The sequence below is a fragment of the Neomonachus schauinslandi genome, chromosome 8 (genome assembly GCF_002201575.2).
Source record: "Neomonachus schauinslandi chromosome 8, ASM220157v2, whole genome shotgun sequence".
NCBI classification, from domain to species: Eukaryota; Metazoa; Chordata; class Mammalia; order Carnivora; family Phocidae; genus Neomonachus; species Neomonachus schauinslandi.
Window position 1 is genome coordinate 94,263,651 of NC_058410.1, and position 19,630 is coordinate 94,283,280.

Genomic DNA, 19,630 nt, shown 5'->3' on the forward strand with positions numbered 1-19,630 from the left:
GATCATTTGAAATAGTTATCTCAATAAAATACGTAAAGCCCTTAAGACCTAGAGAAAACTGGTTAATTTTAAGATACAGTTTACGTCAGAGCTGTTCTATAACTTCATGGTGATGGGCTTAGAATTTTTTTAAGATGCAATTAACCATAAACCATATGTAGTAATACATTTGTGTGAAAACTATGCAAAATGAGAAAAATAAGGCTACCATTAAATAAGAAGGCATTGAAAACTGACTGAAGTTCAATAGCCAGGAAATAATAGTTCCAGAGACTGGACTGGCTGCTTTTTTAAAAAAAGGACAAAAGAGAAAACTAGAAAATCTCTTACAATAATGCTGAAGGCATTGTATTTAAGTACACAAATACAAAGCCACATCAAATCCTGGCTAGTATTTACTGGTAGAATAAAAAATATAATCTACATCAAAGAGATTAAGGGAAGATCAGACATCCTTCTAGAAAGAGGTGTTACATAAAGGAGAAGAAAAAATCAATATAAAGAATGAAACAATTAATATGATAACATCAAAAGGACACAGTTGGACTGTGATCACTTCCAGATATACCCCACTGGAAGCAAACATATAATTTCCAGTAATAAGAAATCTCAATGGTACCAAACACTACTATAAAAAAGTTTTCATTACTATAAAGTCAAGCAAACAAAAACACAAAGTAGTACAAAAATATTATCCCACTAATGAACAGGAGAAAAAAAATTTAATAAAACAATATTCTTATTCATCCAGGAAGGGAAATTCCATAAAAGAATATTTTAATGGCTTACAAAACTCATTATTTCTGGAAAAATAACTAAAAGATTTGCATTCAACAGTGATCATCATCAGTTAAATAAAACTTCCTCCTGTATATTTTCTTAAGTGAAAAACGGAAGAATTAATTGGTTTCTGTATCCACAAATGGAAACTATATAGAATGGACCTGGCCAACTGATTGACATGCATAAGATGCACACAGATATCACAATCAATTACTGGACTAGCCACTAACATTAAGAATGGTAAATTTCAAAAGACAAGGAAACCTAAAACAGTGCAAGTCTGGGGCAAAATATGCCTCACGTAAAAAAAAAAGTTTTCAGTTATTGCAATCTTTAAACTATTTCTACAAAGTTCTAGTCCATAATTTCTAACCTTCATCAGAATCCCACTAAATTATATCCTCAAGAATAGTGAATGTGTCTTAACTCTGTATCCAATTTTATAACTAGAAGGGATTCTGGATTGTGTCTATTCCAACCTCCTCATTTTTAGTACCTGAGAGGTTATCCTGATGTATTGGGCCCTTAAGGACATTATCAATCAGGTCACTTAGGTATCATTCAGTAAATTGTTAGTATAGTACTAATGTAATATACTAAATAGTATCCAAGTATCCTGAAAGAGTTTATGTTCCCCTCAAAATGTTATCTTGAGGGCTAAGTAAATAAATGGAATTATAAAGAAGCTGCCACGCAGTTAAAAAAAAAAAGTTTAAATGCAATTACACTGATAAGGAAACTGTCTCACTGTCTAAAAAGGAAGGATAAAGTGTCAGCAAATTTACTGCTTTTCCTAATATTCTTGTTTCTTCTTACCAAGTAAACACATCCACTTATCAAATATAAGTTGTGTTACCATAGCTTAGAACAAGGTTAGTTATGAGACAAATGACTTAATCCGAAAACCTAGAACGTGCAGATAGAAAACAAAGCTGCCTTAATGCTCAGGAAACTGAGCCAATCACTAATAACTAAAAAGAACTACTCTGAAGTTATTTAAATAAAGGGGGAGGGGCATACTCTACAACCTTCTGAAATGGATTAACAGTGCTATAAAGAAAACAAATTAACATTCAGAAGGAGAGTACATTTAGTGCAATTGTACAGATGATGAATAAACTACAAGATTAAAAAAAATCACTGTACAGAACTCACATAAATATCACCAGCAACATATGCAAGACATCAAAATGTTAAGTTTTAAACAATAGGGTGAAATTTAAAAAGGCACTTCATATAACAATGGAAACAGTTTCTCTGTACACAATAACTGCAAGAAATCATATTGTCTTCACATACATTTCATGTCTAGTGGAGAAATAACATTTTGAAGAAAAAGGATCATTAGACGCATCCCCATTGAGAATACCAAATCATTAAATTTGCAATTATCCCAAAGCTTCCTAGAAAATCTAGAGATATTTAAACATCCAAGGTTTACCTAATGGAGCTTCCTGTGGCAGGCACAGTATGAAAACTTAATATCTAATTTTGAATTCCATATGCTTTAGGGGTTGTCTCCCTAGATCAAGTCCCCTTTTTAACACCATCATCATCCAAGTATACCAGAGAAAGATTTTAAAATAAACAGATTAAGGATATTGTTTCTTCTGCAATCAAGAGACCAACTCATCTATAGCTAAAAGCTGTTCCCATTCTACTTCATTCTGAGACAGTCCCCACTCAACAAATCCCTTTCAGAAGTTATCTACTTGATCAACAATTCGATGATTCCACAATATCTTTCCACTTTTAGGAAAATTTTCTGGAGATGTTTGCGCTTATCAGTGAGAGAGTGGTAAAGCAATGTTACTTTAATACTGAGCAACATAAATAACACAAGAGGAAGAGAATAGCAATGCTGTTTTATAAATATTTGAGGAGGAGCTACACAATGTAAACACAGCAAACACTAGTGAACTGTGCACTTAAAAATGGTTAAGGTGGTGAATTTTTTTTTTTTTTAAAGATTTTATTTATTTATTTGAGACAGAGAGAATGAGAGAGAGAGAGCACATGAGAGGGGGGAGGGTCAGAGGGAGAAGCAGGCTCCCCGCCGAGCAGGGAGCCCGATGCGGGACTCGATCCAGGGACTCCAGGATCATGACCTGAGCCGAAGGCAGTCGCTTAACCAACTGAGCCACCTAGGCGCCCAAGGTAGTGAATTTTATGTTGTCTTTTTTCTGACCACAATTCAAAACAAAAAATTTAAAAGGAGCATGTTAAGTGGAAATGCCATTGCAGTTTCAGAGAATCACATCTTCAAGTATCATTTACTTTGGTTTAGATTTTGGGAAATAAGAGTACCTCAAAAATCAACACATTTGTAACCCAGTATCTAATTCAGGGAAAGAAAGGGGAGAAATGGAAAAGTGGGAACAGACTGAAGTAGCCTTGGCTAATTGGGAACAACTGTGCAGCCACATAGAACAGTTCCAAGGTCTCCTCTCTCCAGTAAGTTCACCTGTGACTATTCCTTTCATAAAAAACCTACAGTGCCAGGGCGCCTGGGTGGCTCAGTCGTTAAGCGGCTGCCTTCGGCTCAGGTCATGATCCCAGGGTCCTGGGATCGAGCCCCGCATCGGGCTCCCTGCTCCGCGGGAAGCCTGCTTCTCCCTCTCCCACTCCCCCTGCTTGTGTTCCCTCTCTCACTGTCTCTGTCAAATAAATAAATAAAATCTTTAAAAAAAACAACAAAAAACCTACAGTGCCATGTTAAGGGCACATGAGACTGCTTGACTGATGTGATATATACTGTAAACTATAAAAATCTATGATTTTTTTAGGCCCTTGTTAAAGGTAGTTAATCAATGCTCTTCTAGAGTTTAATTTGGAAGAGTTTCTACATCAATGACATGGACCTAAAAAAGGCAGAAGTAAAACATTGTGGAAAATATACAAAAATAAAGGTAAATGCTAACTCTAGATATGACTTGACCAAATTTGCTTGCAAGACGATTTCTTATATCAAGCCTGTTGTTTAGGCTTAATCTAAAAATAGGACCAATATAGTACTCTGAAATTATCTGACAAAATAAAATAGCTTCTTCTAAGTAGGGATGTTTGCGTCTTCAACCTCTAGCACAAATAGGGAGAGAAAGAAAAGTAGTAAAAAGGGTGAAGATAGTTACAATGGAGGGGGAATGAGCTTCAACCATCAAAAAGTGGGGCACTAGGGAAAATGTCAATCACCACTATGCAAGAACTATGGCAAGAAACAGAAACCACACGAACCCTAAAACAGTGTTATATTCCACTAACAGTAGACCCAAAATATTTTGATCAAGCAGATGAAATAAATGAAGATGTTTGACAAATCAAGTTACAAAATTTTAAGTCTGTTGATAAAAAAACTTTTTTTTGGCTGCCAAGCAAATAATATTAGGTGATGTATTCAGACCCCTCAAACTTGACACTTTCTCCATTTTTGAAGTCATGCTGCGAAAACGAGGACCTAAGGGCTGGTATACTGTACAGCCACTGCCTTGAGATTAAAAAGATACTGTGGGATATATAATTGAGGTATCTGCTGCCAGTTCCAGAACTGTGAAGAACTATTAATGGAACCAACTGGGAGCAAAATGATAAGTCGTCTCTCATGATAAGAGTCTGACTAGATTAAGGGACCAGTAAACCAAGAACATGTTGTTGAAGTCTTGATTTCAGACTTTAAAAAATCTCTAATGGATATCATCATTTACATAGATATCCAGAAACAGAGCTGTGTGAGATGTTCTCTTTATGACATCCACAGTAAGACTCTTAACACTTAAGGATTCTCAGTATCATCTAGTTTGATGGCATCCCTCTTTCTTTATTTCAGTAAGAGGACCAGATTGTCAGGCATGTTTGGAATTCTCTTATAGAGTTCAGATTTGCATGCCTGGATGGTATAACATCCTTTATATCCAGGGCACTAATGTACATATCTTTTTTGTGTTTAGAGTGATGAATTATCAAGCTCAAAAAAGTTAATTGATTAGAAGGTAGGTTTGTTTAAGGAGGTCATCTTGGTGAAAGGTCCAGAATATCCTGAGAGAACACCATGACTGGGTCTCACAGCTTCTTTACATCTGAGAGCTTGATAGGATGGAGACTTGGGCGTGATGGTAACAAAGAATTCTCTCACATGTAGCTCTGAGTGGTAATGACACGGTAGCCATCAGTCTCGATAGATAGTTACTGTGAAAATTTCTAGAGATGTTACAGGTAGGAAAGTCTTTTTCCAGCTGGTGTCCACAGTAGACCTGTAACATCTAGCCATCCCACTGGAAGCAAACTGGATTTGGCAAAATTTTATTTGTATTCCAGTTCTTGACATACAGCTTCATGGTTGATTCTGAAGTCTGAGACAGCTTGAGAGTAGGATGGACTCTTGATAAGTTGATCATCCTGACATAAACAGAGTACAACAGACTTGTCATTTTGTGAAGATCTGACAAGCTGACGCCTGAACAAGGAAGCACTGATGACCTAAAAACGAAGGATCTGCCTCTGGTATCAGTAAACAAAGATCTAATAGTAGGTTATTTCCAGACCCCAAATCGGCCAGTCCTCAGTTTACCAGTAAGATTTTCCTGAGGAACAAATCTTTATATTTTTCTTTAATCACAAGAGGATTCAGATTCCTGAGTACCCTCCTCTGAACTTATTCTGGACCAGAAATAATGGGTAAACCTTTGTCCAACCCAACTTAGATGAAAGTCTCTACTGCTCACTTGGCCAATAAAACATGAGTCTCTTTATTATATACTTCATTTGAAAAGTCTAGAATTTAAATGTTAGCTGTGATAATTCCAGACATGCATCAGTTTCTGAGGTGACCTCCTACCTGTAGATCCTGTTTGAGTGGGGAATAGCAAGTAAAATAGTTAGGATCTTGGATGACTATGCTGCTGAACGCAAACAGGCTATTAATTCTTGTACCCATGGCGTTCGGGGGATTCTCCCTTTTTTCTGTATCTATAGGGGTGGTTTCGAGGTTTGTACCAATCTCCTTTGGAATACCCTCTATTGTGATAATGTGCTTTCTGATCATGACTATAAAAGTATCGATGTTGGTTATAGTATTTGTTGTGGTCTCTATAGTCATTTTCTTTAATACTGTTTTCTTCTGCAACAACAGCATTCACATCTTGTCCAAAGAGGGAAGTACCATCAAAGGGCAAGTGTGATATCTTCTCCTGGGTTTTCTTAGTGAGAGATGTAAGGCGGAGCCAGGCTTGTCTTCTGTAGTCTATTGCCATTGCCATAACTCTGACTACAGAATCCATTATGTCCCTAGTAGTACAAAGCTGCCAAAGGCCTGCATCCATACCATCAGATATTATACATCTTGCTTTTCCACGATCAAACTCTGGGTCATGAACCAGATCCTCCATATCTTCCCAGAGTTTACGCTGATATTGAGTCATATAGGCCATGTAGCTAGCAGCTCGGGCTGCAATGGAAGCTGCATGGTAGAATCTACAACCCATGACCTCCATTTCTTTTGAGGTAGAATCTAGAGGAGATGTTGTGCTTCCTCTTTTGCTGTGCTCTAATGCTTCTACAATAGGGCCCTCAGCTGGTGGATTTGGTTGGAAAGGAGAGGTATCCTTGGCCACAGGATATACCCTGTGCCCCATGAAGGAAGAAGGATGGCAATCAGCAGGGTCTTTAAAAACCTCAGTGGTGGCAATTCTCAGAAGAGGATGCAATGGAGGAACCAAACGTTTCTTAGAGGTCACATAATCAGGCTTCCCTTCACACGATTCTGCTTCAGACTGTAACGTTACTCTCTTTATAACACCTCTCTGTTCCATTCTTTTCAAAAGACCTGTGAAACTAGACTGACTGGGGTCAGTTGGCTGCCCTTTGTCATCAGCTGAGGGGGATTTGCAGTCAGCTTCTTCATCAACTGTGGATAAATTTTCATCCTTGGAGGTGGAGATATCCCATGGCACTGAGGAGTTCTCACTTGGCCTAGAATGATGAAATCTAAAACAGCTCCTAGACTGCAGATCACGGATCACTCGGGACATCTCAGCCACTTGTGTCTGAAGATAAAGGATGGCATCCTGTCCATGCTGTGAAACTGAAGAAGACTCTACAGGTAAATCCTCCTTGACCTCTGAAGAGGCCAAAGATTCTTGGGGGACCAGAACTGGAGATGAAGGCTGAGTCTGATAATTTTGTGATGGTTTAAGTGTCTCTGTCTCAGAGATCTTAATATCTGAATTATTTTGATCATTTTTCTGGTTCTCCAATGGGTTCTCAACAGAAGAAGGTTGAGAAACTATCCTTTGTGGACTGCTGGTGCAACTCCCAGAGGAGGAGCTGCTGTCTCCAATGGGAAGAGGAACACTGCAGCTAGAGCACATTTCTGGGCGATGATTCTCAGAGGATGGCACCTTAGACTCAGGCATTCTCTGGGTTATCCACATGAACAAGAAAACCAAGGAAGAAAAAAAAATGCTTTTAATATGTTAACTTTCAAGTGCAGAGATGCATGTCCAGTAAGTAGAACTCAATTTTTTAAATTATTATAACAACAATGAAAGATGCAATCCACTACAGATCAGCAAGGGGATCAGAGAAGTCAAATCCACAAGCTTCACTACCCAAAAACCCAATACCAACTATGGCCATTAATGTGGCACTCTGTCTATGAAAAAAGAGAGTGAAAACAAGCCCAGTTCAAGTGCTGCCATCCTGGCCTGCTGCTTGGTCCCATGCTAGGATAAGAAGAGGTGGTGAGACTACTGGTGATTAAAAAAATCCCATTCAATGTATGTAAGTCAACAAGTAGAAGCTAAAAATGGTACAGAGAACTTGGGAAAAGTTCCACTGAGAACAAAAAATATTTCTAAAAGTCCCCACTGCAGAGTCACTTTTATAAGCCCCTTTAAAATTTTCTCCTGTTCAGTCTCCATGCATAACAAAACCTTCCAGTTGCATAGTCCTACTTTATTGTTCGTAGTTTCCAAGGAGCTTACATTATGTATTTTTTACCTCATTTTGTCCTCACAACAACCCTGTGAGGTAGGTATTACTCTTATTTGATAAAGAAACTAAGGTTAAAGGCTTCCTAATTTATCCGAAGTCACAGAATTAATAAGGAGTAAAGCTCAGACTAAAACCTACGTATACTGATTCCAAGTCCAAGTCTCAATCCCCTGTATCATAGAGAAAGAAGTTTTCTGGCCACCTTGAACAAGAGCCAGGAGTTCTCAACCCATCAAGAAAATAGCCCATTAACAGAAATTTGGGCTAAGACAAATGAAAGACAAGATTGCTACAAAGGGCTCAGCTAGTTTGATTCTCAGAGTAAGGGAAGTATTAGTTTAAGGGTCAAACCCACAACTAAAAAAAATCACAGGTAAGAGAAAAAAAACTTTAAATATGTGAGGGATAAACAAGGTTAAAAGGAATGATGACTGAAATACTACGCCACCTAAACCCTTTCCCACATTCCATTTCCTAAAGGATCTTCACATATCCTTCCTTCCAAGGTAAAACAAACTTTCTGTGGCCAGGTGGTTCTGGAAGAAAAGGATCCAGTTATACATGGCACCTGAGGAGAGACAGGAAAGGAGAAGGGGAGAAGGGCACAAGGAGCCAAGAAGCTTGCAGTTTTTATTCCATTTTCCTTTTATCAGATACCATCTTCAAGGCTTAGAACTTTCCTGTGTTGTGTTATCCTTTCACATCCTCACTGAAAGTAAAGAAACAAAACTGGAAGTAGGAGATATTTTGGGCCAGGACTCACTGGACACCTTTGTGGTTCATTCTACAGAAACGGGCCATTCTCTAAAATACTATAGCTCCTAAAAACAGCGATCATTGACTTGATAACTCTCTTTAGGCAATGTCTTTTAAATCACAGAAGTGAAAGAAATGCAAATCAAATATAATGTACTTACATCACTATGAGAGGTGCTAGGTTCTTCATCATCACTGCTGACCAGATCAATGTATTCAAGAACAGGTCTTAATGGTCCTTCCTATGAAAGAATTGAGCGAATTAACAAATCATTTATAGTTATTCAAACTAAACTAGTCATTTAAAACATCCCATTTTTGGTTGGGATTGGCAAAAATTCCTCTAAAGAAGAAGCCTATGGGTGGCAGAAAGTAATGAGAACAAACAGAAAAATATTCAGATACATGCATAAGAAACGATAAGATCTAAGAGTTTAAACCTCGGTAGAATATTACGACAATGTTGATTTTTTTGAGGAAAAGATTATTAATAATAAAGGAACACTGCTACAAGGACACAGATAGCAGATAGTATGATTCAATGCATTTTAGATGGGATGAGTATTAATTATGTTAGATAACCAAGTTCAAAAACATGCAGTTCTTTGACTAACAGCTCAGCTTTATCTCCCACTCCTATAGTCAAACATCAAACCTGATTCTTCATCCTCTTTGGAACCATTCTGACTGCATCACAGACCAGGCCTTGAATGCTAGGCCTAAATGTCTAGATTTTATTCTACAGGCAAAAGGGAATCAATAAATACAAAGACAGGAAAAACATGAGAGCTGTGCTTTAAATAGATTAATCACACAGACAAGTATGGAAAATGGGGAAAGCAGGATAATCAATCAGTCCAATAATACAAAACTAAAATAATGGCAAAGAGAATATGTTGTGGTACACATACAAGAGAATACATGGGTAGAATGAGAAAAAAAGATTGGCTATAAAAAAACACCCCCCCCCCAAACAAAACAAAACCCCAACAATAAGAAGGAATCAAAAAAGTCCTTAAAGTTTCACCCTTGGGCAACTGGAAGGATACTAATGCCATTTAGTATAAATCTGGAATACAGAAACAGGAAGCTGACATTCTTTTAGACATAATGGGCTGATGTACCAGTGGTACCCAAAAGTAACTGGCAGATAGCTGGAAATCCAGGGCTGTAATCTGGATGTATGAACATAGCTAGATAAACAGATTTGGGAGTTGCTCCACTAAAAGACTAAACTGAAACTGTGACAGAGCCAACAAAGAAAGCAAAGAGGAGAAAGAAGAGATTTAAGAAGGTTCTCGAGAAAATGCCGGAATTTTAGGACTCAGGAAGAACTGCTAAACAGGTAATCAGGGACTGGAGAAGAATCGGGAATGCATAAATTCAAAGAAGCTAGAGAAAACCTCAACAAAAAGTTGTCAATGCTAATGTGGCCCAAAATGCTGACAACCAAAAAAACTGCCACTGAATCTGGCAACAAGATTTTTAAAATGCCTGAGAGCAACTTTTAATAAAGTAGAAAGGATACAGAAGCTACGCTCTAAAAAAATTAAGTAGAAAATGAAGCAGTAGGGGCACCTGGCTGGCTCAGTCAGCAGAGCATGCAACCTCATCTTGGGGTTGTGAGTTCGGGCCCACACTGCATGTAGAGATTATTTAAAAATAAAATCTTAAAAAAGAAAAAGAGGCAGTAAAAGCCATGAGTAAAGAATATTATTTTTAAAAATCTAGTATGTTGAGAACAAGAGTAAGGAACATAGGAGGCGAATTCAGCTGAGGGAAAGATTTCTTAAGATGCAGAAAGCTGACTGTTGGCAAACCAAAGTGATATATTTAGTGTAAAAACTAACAGAAAAAGAATAGAGTCAGGAGACAGAAGCTAAGATCTAGTTAAAGATCCTCTTCCTGAGAAGAGGCATCCAGTCTCAAACATAACTTGTTTCTCTCTTAGGCTACAACTTCTCCCCAAGCAGAAAACTGCTATCCTTTCAGACAGGTTTTATCTAGCCACTAAAATAAAACCAGAGAGCAGAACTTCTGGGCAGAGATCATGTAATAAATAATTAAGATTTTTGCATGAGCTGTAAAAGTGGAGGTTTAAAAAAGAGGAAAAGAGAGAAAGAGTAGTTTCCAATTACGATCAACAGAGATGAACCACCTACCTTAAGACTAAAATCTACCACTGCTATGGGCAATATCATACATTCAATCCAAAAAGAAAGTAGAGGAGTGCCTGGGTGGCTCAGACGTTAAGCATCTGCCTTTGGCTCAGGTCATGATCCCGGGGTCCTGGGATCGAGCCCTGCATCGGGCTCCCTGCTCAGCCAGGAGCCTGCTTCTCCCTCCCCCATTCCCCCTGCTTGTGTTCCCTCTCTAGCTGTCTCTTTCTCTCTGTGTCAAATAAATAAATAAGAATTAAAACAAACAAAAAACACAAAAAGAAAGTAGAAGTAAAAATATGATAGCTTCTCCTGTTCACATAATCACATTACATTTTGTCTCTTCAAGAAATGTACGTCCATAGAAACAGCACACCAAGAAAGTCTCAGGTTATCAGAAATACACAGAGGTGGGGCAGAGAAAGCTTCCATGAACAGATAGGGAAAAAAAGGGAGATGAAAGAAGGTAATAGAATATAAAGCAAAAAGTAGAATGGGGAAAAACAAATAAACAAGAAAACCCCCCCCAAAACAAAAAACCAGAATAAGGAAAATGGTCACTGATGGGATTTAAAAATAGCTGCAGAAATAGTAGAAAGGACAAGAGCAGGGAATGATGAGAGAAGACTATTAGAAATTTACTACTGGGGTCAACCATTAGACTAATATGCAACCATTTCTGAACTACTGAAGAAAAGTAACTTCATGATTCACACTAATTAAAAGAATAAAAAGAACCAAGAAAGAAAAACCAAAAATGAGAAAAAGCAAGAGTCATTTAAAATACTTACTCATTCACTCAACAAATAATTGTGAACTTATAAGTGAAAGAGTGGTAGAAGATGAAGACACATATTTGAGACCACCAAAAAGGCAGAGGCTGGGTTAAAAAGAGAAGTATCCCAAAGGAAAATATTACTCAGAAGCAAACACTCTACACTTTAGCTAATTTTCACACTGGATACGGGAAAAGTTTTACCATAATGACTTAAAGAATCAAAACATTTTAGTATTCCATTTATTTTACTACTAATCAATAACATTTGTCATTGCTGTATGGGCTCTATACAGGCACTGTGCTGAACTTTTCATATACATTATTTCATTTAATCCCTAATTACTTTACAAGGTGAAATAGTGAATTATTACTATTATTCCATTTAACAAATGAGAAAACTAAGTGAGCTGCACCTGGTTCTCTAAATATGTAACTGGCTGTGTGGTCATTATAATTCTGAGGCTAAGTTCAAAGTATACATACTACTATTTGGGGGGGGGGAGGGGCGCGCCTGGGTGGCTCAGTGGGTTAAGTGTCTGCCTTCAGCTCAGATCATGATCCCAGGATCCTGCCCAGCTCCACATCACATCGGGCTCTGCAGGGAGCCTGCTTCTCCCACTCCATCTACCTGCAGCTCCCCCTACTTGTGCACTCTGTCAAATAAATAAATAAAATCTTAAAAAAACAATTTTTTTTTAAATTTTATTTTTGGGGCGCCTGGGTGGCTCAGTCATTAAGCGTCTGCCTTCGGCTCAGGTCATGATCCCAGGGTCCTGGGATTGAGTCCCATATCAGGCTCCCTGCTCGGCTGGAAGCCTGCTTCTCCCTCTCCCACTCCCCCTGCTTGTGTTCCTGCTCTTGCTATCTCTCTCTCTGTCAAATAAATAAATAAAATCTTAAAAAAAAAAAAAATTTATTTTTAAGTAATCCCTATATCCAACATAGGGCTTGAACTCACACCCCCAAGATCAAGAGTTGCATGTTCTCCTAAATGAGCCAGCCAGGAAACCCTACATACTATTTTTATTTTTTTTTTAAAGATTTTATTTATTTGACAGAGAGAGACAGCGAGAGCAGGAACACAAGCAGGGGGAGTGGGAGAGGGAGAAGCAGGCTTCCCGCTGAGCAGGGAGCCCGACGCGGGGCTCGATCCCAGGACTCTGGGATCATGACCTGAGCTGAAGGCAGACGCTTAACAACTGAGCCACCCAGGCGCCCCCCTACATACTATTTTTAAATCAATGCCTTATTACCTAAGTTTCTGAGATACTTTGTATTCCTTCAATAAGAGAAAGTGGACTTACTGCTTTGTCCCCAACTCTGAATAACTCATAACACTAACCCAAAAGTAAGTTATTAATTCCCCCCAAAAATGTTTATTATATAAATGTCAAACATGGTTTCTTAAAATGTTTATAATGACTGCTTATGTTCTTAACAAGTATAAATCCATGTAGTCCTCCAACTAAAGGTATTTTATTTGAATTTGCTCCATCCATCAACCAGTAAACCATCATTCTTCTCATCCGTTTTGTACCAATAACAAAATCAAGGGATTCTACTCCCCAAGGCCACATAATTAGGGCTAGGAGCACAGGCACAAGCAAAATAGTTTAGGAACACAGCTGAATTAATATTCTAAGTTAAAAAAAATTTTTTTCTAATGACACAAAAAGCTTTCACTCCTGTCAGAAAAATGATTCTCATACAAAGCCAGACACCAATTACCTACTACTACAGTTGACCTTTGAAGAACATGAGGGTTATGGGCTCTGACCCTCCCTCCCACCACACAGAATTGAAAATCTACATGTAACTTTTGACTCCCCCAAAATGTAACTACTAAAAGCCTACTCTTGACTGGAAGTCTCACCAGTAGCAGTTAATACATATTTTGTATGTTGTATATATTATATACTGTATTCTTACAATAAAGCTAAACAAAGTATTATGGAAATCATAAGGGAAATACATTTAAAGTACTGTAAAAAATCTTATCTGCATACAAGTGGACCCATGTAATTCAAACCCATGTTGCTCGACGGTCAAGTGTAAGTGGATGTCAATACACTAAGATATGGTCTATAAGAAATGTAGTTTACCCCAGTCTAAAACAAAGAATATGGATTTGAGCATAGATGCACAACTCTAATCTAAAACCTTAAATATAGGGGCGCCTGGGTGGCTTAGTCGTTAAACGTCTGCCTTCTGCTCAGGTCATGATCCCAGGGTCCTGGGGTCGAGTCCCACATGGGGCTACCTACTCAGCGGGAAGCCTGCTTCTCCCTCTTCCACTCCCCTGCTTGTGTTCCCTCTCTCGCTGTCAAATAAATAAATAAAATCTTTAAAAAAAAAAAATTAAATAAATAAAACCTTATATATAATACATGTTTTTTTGATATATTTCCATATATAGAAGTTAGGGATATAGTTTACTTCTATAGTCCTACCCAGTTCAAAAATTTCGAATGGTTCCCAACTGACTACTTTAAGTTCAAATTTAGGCCACAGCTCAAGACCTACACTATCCGGCCCACCCTTTCTCTTCTACTTAAAAAATTTTTATCCTCCAGAACTACACATAATCCTCTCTGCTTTTCCCATTTTGATGCTTTCCTTATTTCTTTTCAAAATGCGCTTTTAAATACAAATACTAAATGTTATTTATGCCAAAAAGTCTGCCTTTTTTAAAAATAGCACCATGTACTTTTTATAAAAGAACTACTTTCTACTAGAACTTTTTTTTTTTTTTTTAAGATTTTATTTATTTAGTCAGAGAGAGAGCACGCGCGCAAGCAGGGGGAGCAGCAGAGGGAAAAGCAGGCTCCCCCCCAAGCAAGGAGCCTGATGCAGGACTTGATCCCAGGACTCTGGGATCACGACCTGAGCCAAAGGCAGTTGATTAACCGACTGAGCCACCAAGGCGTCCCTCTACTAGAACTATTTACACAGTTCTCATCACCTATTTTATCTCCCACATTGAAATATGGACTTATACGTAGGATATATTTCCAATTAATCTTTGTAGTTCTAGAGTACCTCCTTCAGGACTTTGCATATCATGAGTTCCAACATTATTTTTATTTATTGACCTAATTACAGGCCCAAGACACCCAGCCAAAAGATACCTTGATATTTTTGCCCATGACCCCTTTCTACTATAGTTAAAGTATTATCCTTTCACCTACGTGCTTCTGAAGTTATTTATGAAATTACACCTTGATTTTCTTCACTATTTCTACATGCTCAATGATTTCACATAATACCAATAACCTTGGCTGAAACTTAAATCTCATGTGCTATTACTGAGATTACAATACGTTGTCTCAGCAGTTTTTATATCTTTGTATCTAAAGCAGCACTGTGAAAATGTCATCAGCTCTTAGCTAAAATAAGTTTTCTGGGAGTAAATTAACTAAAATATCTGCAGTTTCAAAGACAGAAAGATGGTGGCTGAATAAGGGATCAGAGAGGTATTCTCACTCTTGGAAAGTTTGCATTCACATCACTTCACTTTAACAAAAAACCTACATTAGTACCCATTTTCACTAACTGAAGGAAATCTGAAGAGGATTTGAGCTTATACAAAAAAAAAAAAAATTAAAAAGCCAAACTACTGTACAGTGTTTGTCTTGTTGCACCCCAACATGCACCCCAAGCAGCAAGAGTAGCACAGCCAAGCAAGCTCCTTCCCTGGGAACTAAACTCAGCATCTCACTGCCACAGCTTTGAATTATCTGCAAGCACCTGTACCATATCTTGATTTATTTTGTGCATCTGTTAGCAAGATGTGTCCTAAGGTATCAAAAAAGCCTTAAAGGGGTTATTTTTTTGGTCTGGAAATGCTAAAAAATTTTCCATATAAATTAATGGTAATTGCTTCTTCACTTTATGCCATCTTAGTTTAAGAAAGTTTTCAGAGGTTTCAAAGATTTCTACTTTCCAATAGTGGGGTGCGGGGCAGGGGGTGGGTGGAGATACACCTATACTACTTAAGAGAAAATGAGAGCAAAATCTTGAAGTTTTTGTTACGGTAACATTCTCATTTGAGATCACAAAGTTACTGACTTTGCAAAATCAAACAGTACACTTACAAATAGTGCAGTTCTCTGTATGTACATTTCAAAAAAAAAAAAAATTAAATGAAAGAACTCATTTTTGCACCTCCACATCCTTATTATTCCTTCCCTTCAGCATGCTGTTTGGTTCCAGATACTATATATTTTGCAAACCACATAAAGACTGCTGTGCCACCATGTGGATTAAAGATGGGAAAATTAGATTAATGAGAGTGAACTAAGAAATTCAAACCAGAGTAAATCAAGAAGCAACACCATAATGTCCTTTTTGTATCTGAAGAAATCTTAAGAGAAGAACAGTTTGTTACCTTTACTGCATAAGCATTACCTGAAGGAGTCAAGTATAAGATTAGCTTACAGAAAGAAGCAGAAGGCTCTGTCTCTGAATTTATTTTGAAACAGAATTAAGGTTTCATTAATTATCATTTAAGTGTTATCACTAAAAATGTAGAAGAAATGTTTTTAATAGATTTCTTCTACTACTGTAATTGCACTTATTACATGTAATTCTTCATTTGCACTATCAGAACTTTGAACCTTCCTTTGCCAACCCCTAGGGATAAACAGAAGATGTTGGATCGAGATGAATACACAATGCACTGATTGTATATTTTTTATTCTTCAGGCAAAGATACACAGATTCTCTACATTTAAAATTTAAAAGACTATTTAAAACTTAAGAATATTTTAAACTTCAGCTTAATACCTTATTAAGCTTGTTAATCCAAGTTATACTATAATTTTTCACTCCGCAAGTACCAAAAAAAGGTTTCAAATCTTTTTATTGATTCCATCTGTGATTCTCAAAGCAAGGCCCATAGTTTATAAAGTATGTCATTCCTTTATTTGCACAAAATATCAAGATAAATATTCTCCAAATATACCAATATTCAGAAACCTGAAATATTTGTCCTAAGGAACATGGAATCCCATTACCAACATACTTTAGTCCACCGTGAAGAAGGGGCAGGATACAATTCGATTCACCCCCATCCCGGAAATCCTTCTAAGTTAAAATGAGGACAGAGAACACCTGAAGCTAATGTAACAGTATATGTTAACTATACCGGAATTGAAATAAAAGGACAAAGCACAATACGCACTGGCAATGGTGAAGAAAGCTCCCCCCCCCCCCCACACACACAAAATCTTGTGAAAGACTCCTAAATAAACCCATTAAACCACAGAACAACAATAGATCACCACAACGGCCCCTTGTTGGGGTATGTAAAGGATATCATTTAATAACCAGCTTAACAAAGTGCCCCAAATCAATGAACACAAATACACATCCGACAATCTATTAAAGAAAAATTATACACCTTTAACAGCAAACCTCAACTAATCACTGGTTTGGAGAAGTTTTTAGCTGGCTAAGATACCACTTTAAACAGAGCCTTTGCAAAACTTTACAGTTTTGGGTGAAAACCATCCCAAAATACATCATAACCCCCTCCCCCCTAAACCAAGGCTTTACAAAGCATGGTTCAGATTCATATTTCCTTTCATTTGTTCCAAAGTGAAGATTCCTGGGTCCCACCTGCAGATTCTGATTCAGTCGGTGTGGAGTGAGGCCCAGGAATCTGCACATTTACACCTCCTAATGCTTAGAGGCCACTGTCCCAAAGGGAAGGAAGTCTGAAAACCATGTGTGTTCCTGGTGACGCAGGGATCTTCATTATGAACATCAACTCTTGCACTATGCTCTAACATGATGATCTCAGAGGTTGGTGAAGTCTTCAAGCTATTTGCCTTCATGTTATGAAGCTACAGAACACTCAGATTTTGAGTTCTTGCAACCCTTCTTGTTTTCTACCTCCTTCCTCATCATCAGCCGACCCTTCCCTCTAACCTGCAGGTCATCTCTGAAAGGACGCTCTTGCCCTGCTTCCACACACACTCTAAAAGACCAGAACTTTGCCTAGATGAAGTATAAAATGGCGCTCATGAAGGCACGAGAAGCGTGATTCAATGCGCAACATGTCCTTTCGGGCACAGTCTTTGTGGTGGCCACCGTAGGTGCTCAGAGACCCCCCCTTCGGGAAATGTCCTAATCCTACGCCATGCTCCCCAGTGTCTAGTACCTGCGAGACATTCATACCTCGCTGCTGAATGATGAACGGGACAGGTGAGGTATCATCACATAATGGCTTACCACGCATAGGTTTGGGATTCTGGGAAAAACCCGAATATCGTTGCTACTTACACTGACAAACTGAATGTCATCTTCGTTTTCATCCGTTGTTGCCTCAGATGCCTCAGGCCCGGCTGGAGGGACAGACTCTATAATCTATAAAGATAAGGCAGAACATGCTTATCTATATACAGCCACATACTTGGAGGAGATTTGTCCCAAAAGCAACGAAAAAGGAAGAGCTCTGTAACACAGCAAGCTCTTGAGAAAACCGAACTGAGCACAACTGCATGCAAATCCGACCAAGAACAGGACTCGATGGAGTCGGCTTATGGCTCTGCAGACATGGAGCCAGAGGGAGCGGACGCCGAAAACGACTTACCAGCCCCTGCGAATTCCCCACTCTCCTCCAGGAGGAGGGATGCACGCACACCGCCGAAGAGCGAGCCTGTCTCAAAATGTCGCTCTCACGGCCAGAGCAGCCGCAACAGCGACCTCCGGGGCCGGCGCAGGGGGCCGGGGGCGGCCGGGCGGCCATTGTTACCGCTGGTTCCTCGTTCAGACCCGCACCTGGCCCGAACGCTGGGCTCGGCCCGAACGCTGGGCTCGGCCCGAGACGCGGAGGCTATCGCCCCGCCGCTGCGGCCCCGCCGCGCACCAGGCCTCACACTCGACAAAACACAAAGCCCTTCCTTCCCGGCTCGGCTGAGAATGCCGCGGCCCAACGCTCGACCACTCACCTCCGACCCCGGGTCTCCCATTTCTCCGACGGCCTAACTGACAGCACCACCGCTCCTGCGGCCCCCGCCGCCGCCGCCGTCGCTGCTGCCCCCGCTGCCGCCGCCTCCGCCGCCGCCGCCGCCACGACTTCCCTTCCCGCCCAGCACCGCTTCGCGCCGCCGTGACCCGCCCCTGCGTGAGCGCCGACGCCGCCGACGCCACCGACGCCGCGGGCGGAAAGAGGTGTGAAACCCCTTCAAAAGGAGAAGCCGGCTCTGGCCCGCTATCCCCCGGAGCCTCTTTCTCGCAGTCCCGGCCTGCCTTCCCCGGGCCGCGCAGGATGCTGGGAGTTGTAGTTCTGCTCGTTCCCGAGCCGGTCCGGCTTCGGCGGAAAAGAGAGGAAAAGGACTCCAAGGTGTGGCGCATGCGTTTTGCCACGCTGACGTCAGCTGCAGCTTTGCAGAGCCGTGGGCCAGCTAGGGTCTGTTTCACAGTGAAGGGCCATAACGAGGTTGTGGTGGGGGGTTTGGAATTGGATATTGTATGGGTGTGGAAGCGAAGCTCACCGGAATCGATTTTGGCATAAATACGGATGATGGGGGCTAAATTCTCATCGTCCTTTTCCTTTCCTTTTCTTTTTTTTTTTAATGTTTTATTTATTTATTCATGAGAGTCAGAGAGAGAGAGAGAGGCAGAGGGAGAAGCAGGCTCCCTGCCTAGCAGGGAGCCCAATGCGGGACTTGATCCCAGGACTCTGGGATCATGACCTGAGTCGAAGGCAGACGCTTAACCATCTGAGCCACCCAGGCGCCCCTCTTTTTTTGTTTGTTTGTTTGCAATGGGCCTGGAATGTGGAGGCTTAGTTGAATTTTGTGATAAGGAAAGAAATCCAAGGTGTCCTTATGTTACTCACCTAGCTTCATTCTGAGCCACAGCATATATTAATACACCTGAGAAGGAAAATTGAGGACCAGAGTTCCGCTCACCAGGTTGCCCTGAAGAAAACTGGCGAAGCAACAGAGTCTGGGGCCCAAGATGACAGGGGGCCAAGGCCTAGCTAACTATCACTAAGCCCTAGACCAGTGATAATAACGTGCTGTTTAAGGATATTCTCAGATACTACCTTACTAAAATAGCTTACCTTTTTTCAGTGTTCGCAGTCAAAAAGCACTCTATAAAATAGTTCACTCATGTTCACCTGTGTGGTTTTTCTCACTTTATTATCTTACAAAAA

General features: G+C 39.7%; 1 protein-coding gene across 2 annotated transcripts in view; it reads right to left on the reverse strand.

Moving 5' to 3' along the window:
- The window catches only part of ZNF451 (zinc finger protein 451), a 98,161-nt gene extending 79,618 nt beyond the window's left edge, over positions 1–18,543 (reverse strand). The window contains exons 1-4 of one of the 2 annotated variants that reach the window (XM_021691982.1): positions 18,417–18,543; positions 17,749–17,832; positions 8,688–8,768; positions 5,697–7,193 (exon numbers count right to left, since the gene is read on the reverse strand). In XM_021691982.1, the coding sequence (XP_021547657.1) occupies positions 5,697–7,193; positions 8,688–8,768; positions 17,749–17,832; positions 18,417–18,437 (1,683 nt within the window). In that variant the 5' untranslated portion in view covers positions 18,438–18,543. Of the gene's footprint in view, positions 1–5,696; positions 7,194–8,687; positions 8,769–17,748; positions 17,833–18,416 lie in introns of those variants that run through there. The other variant, XM_021691983.1, reaches the window with a different exon arrangement.
- Positions 18,544–19,630: the final 1,087 nt, after the last annotated feature.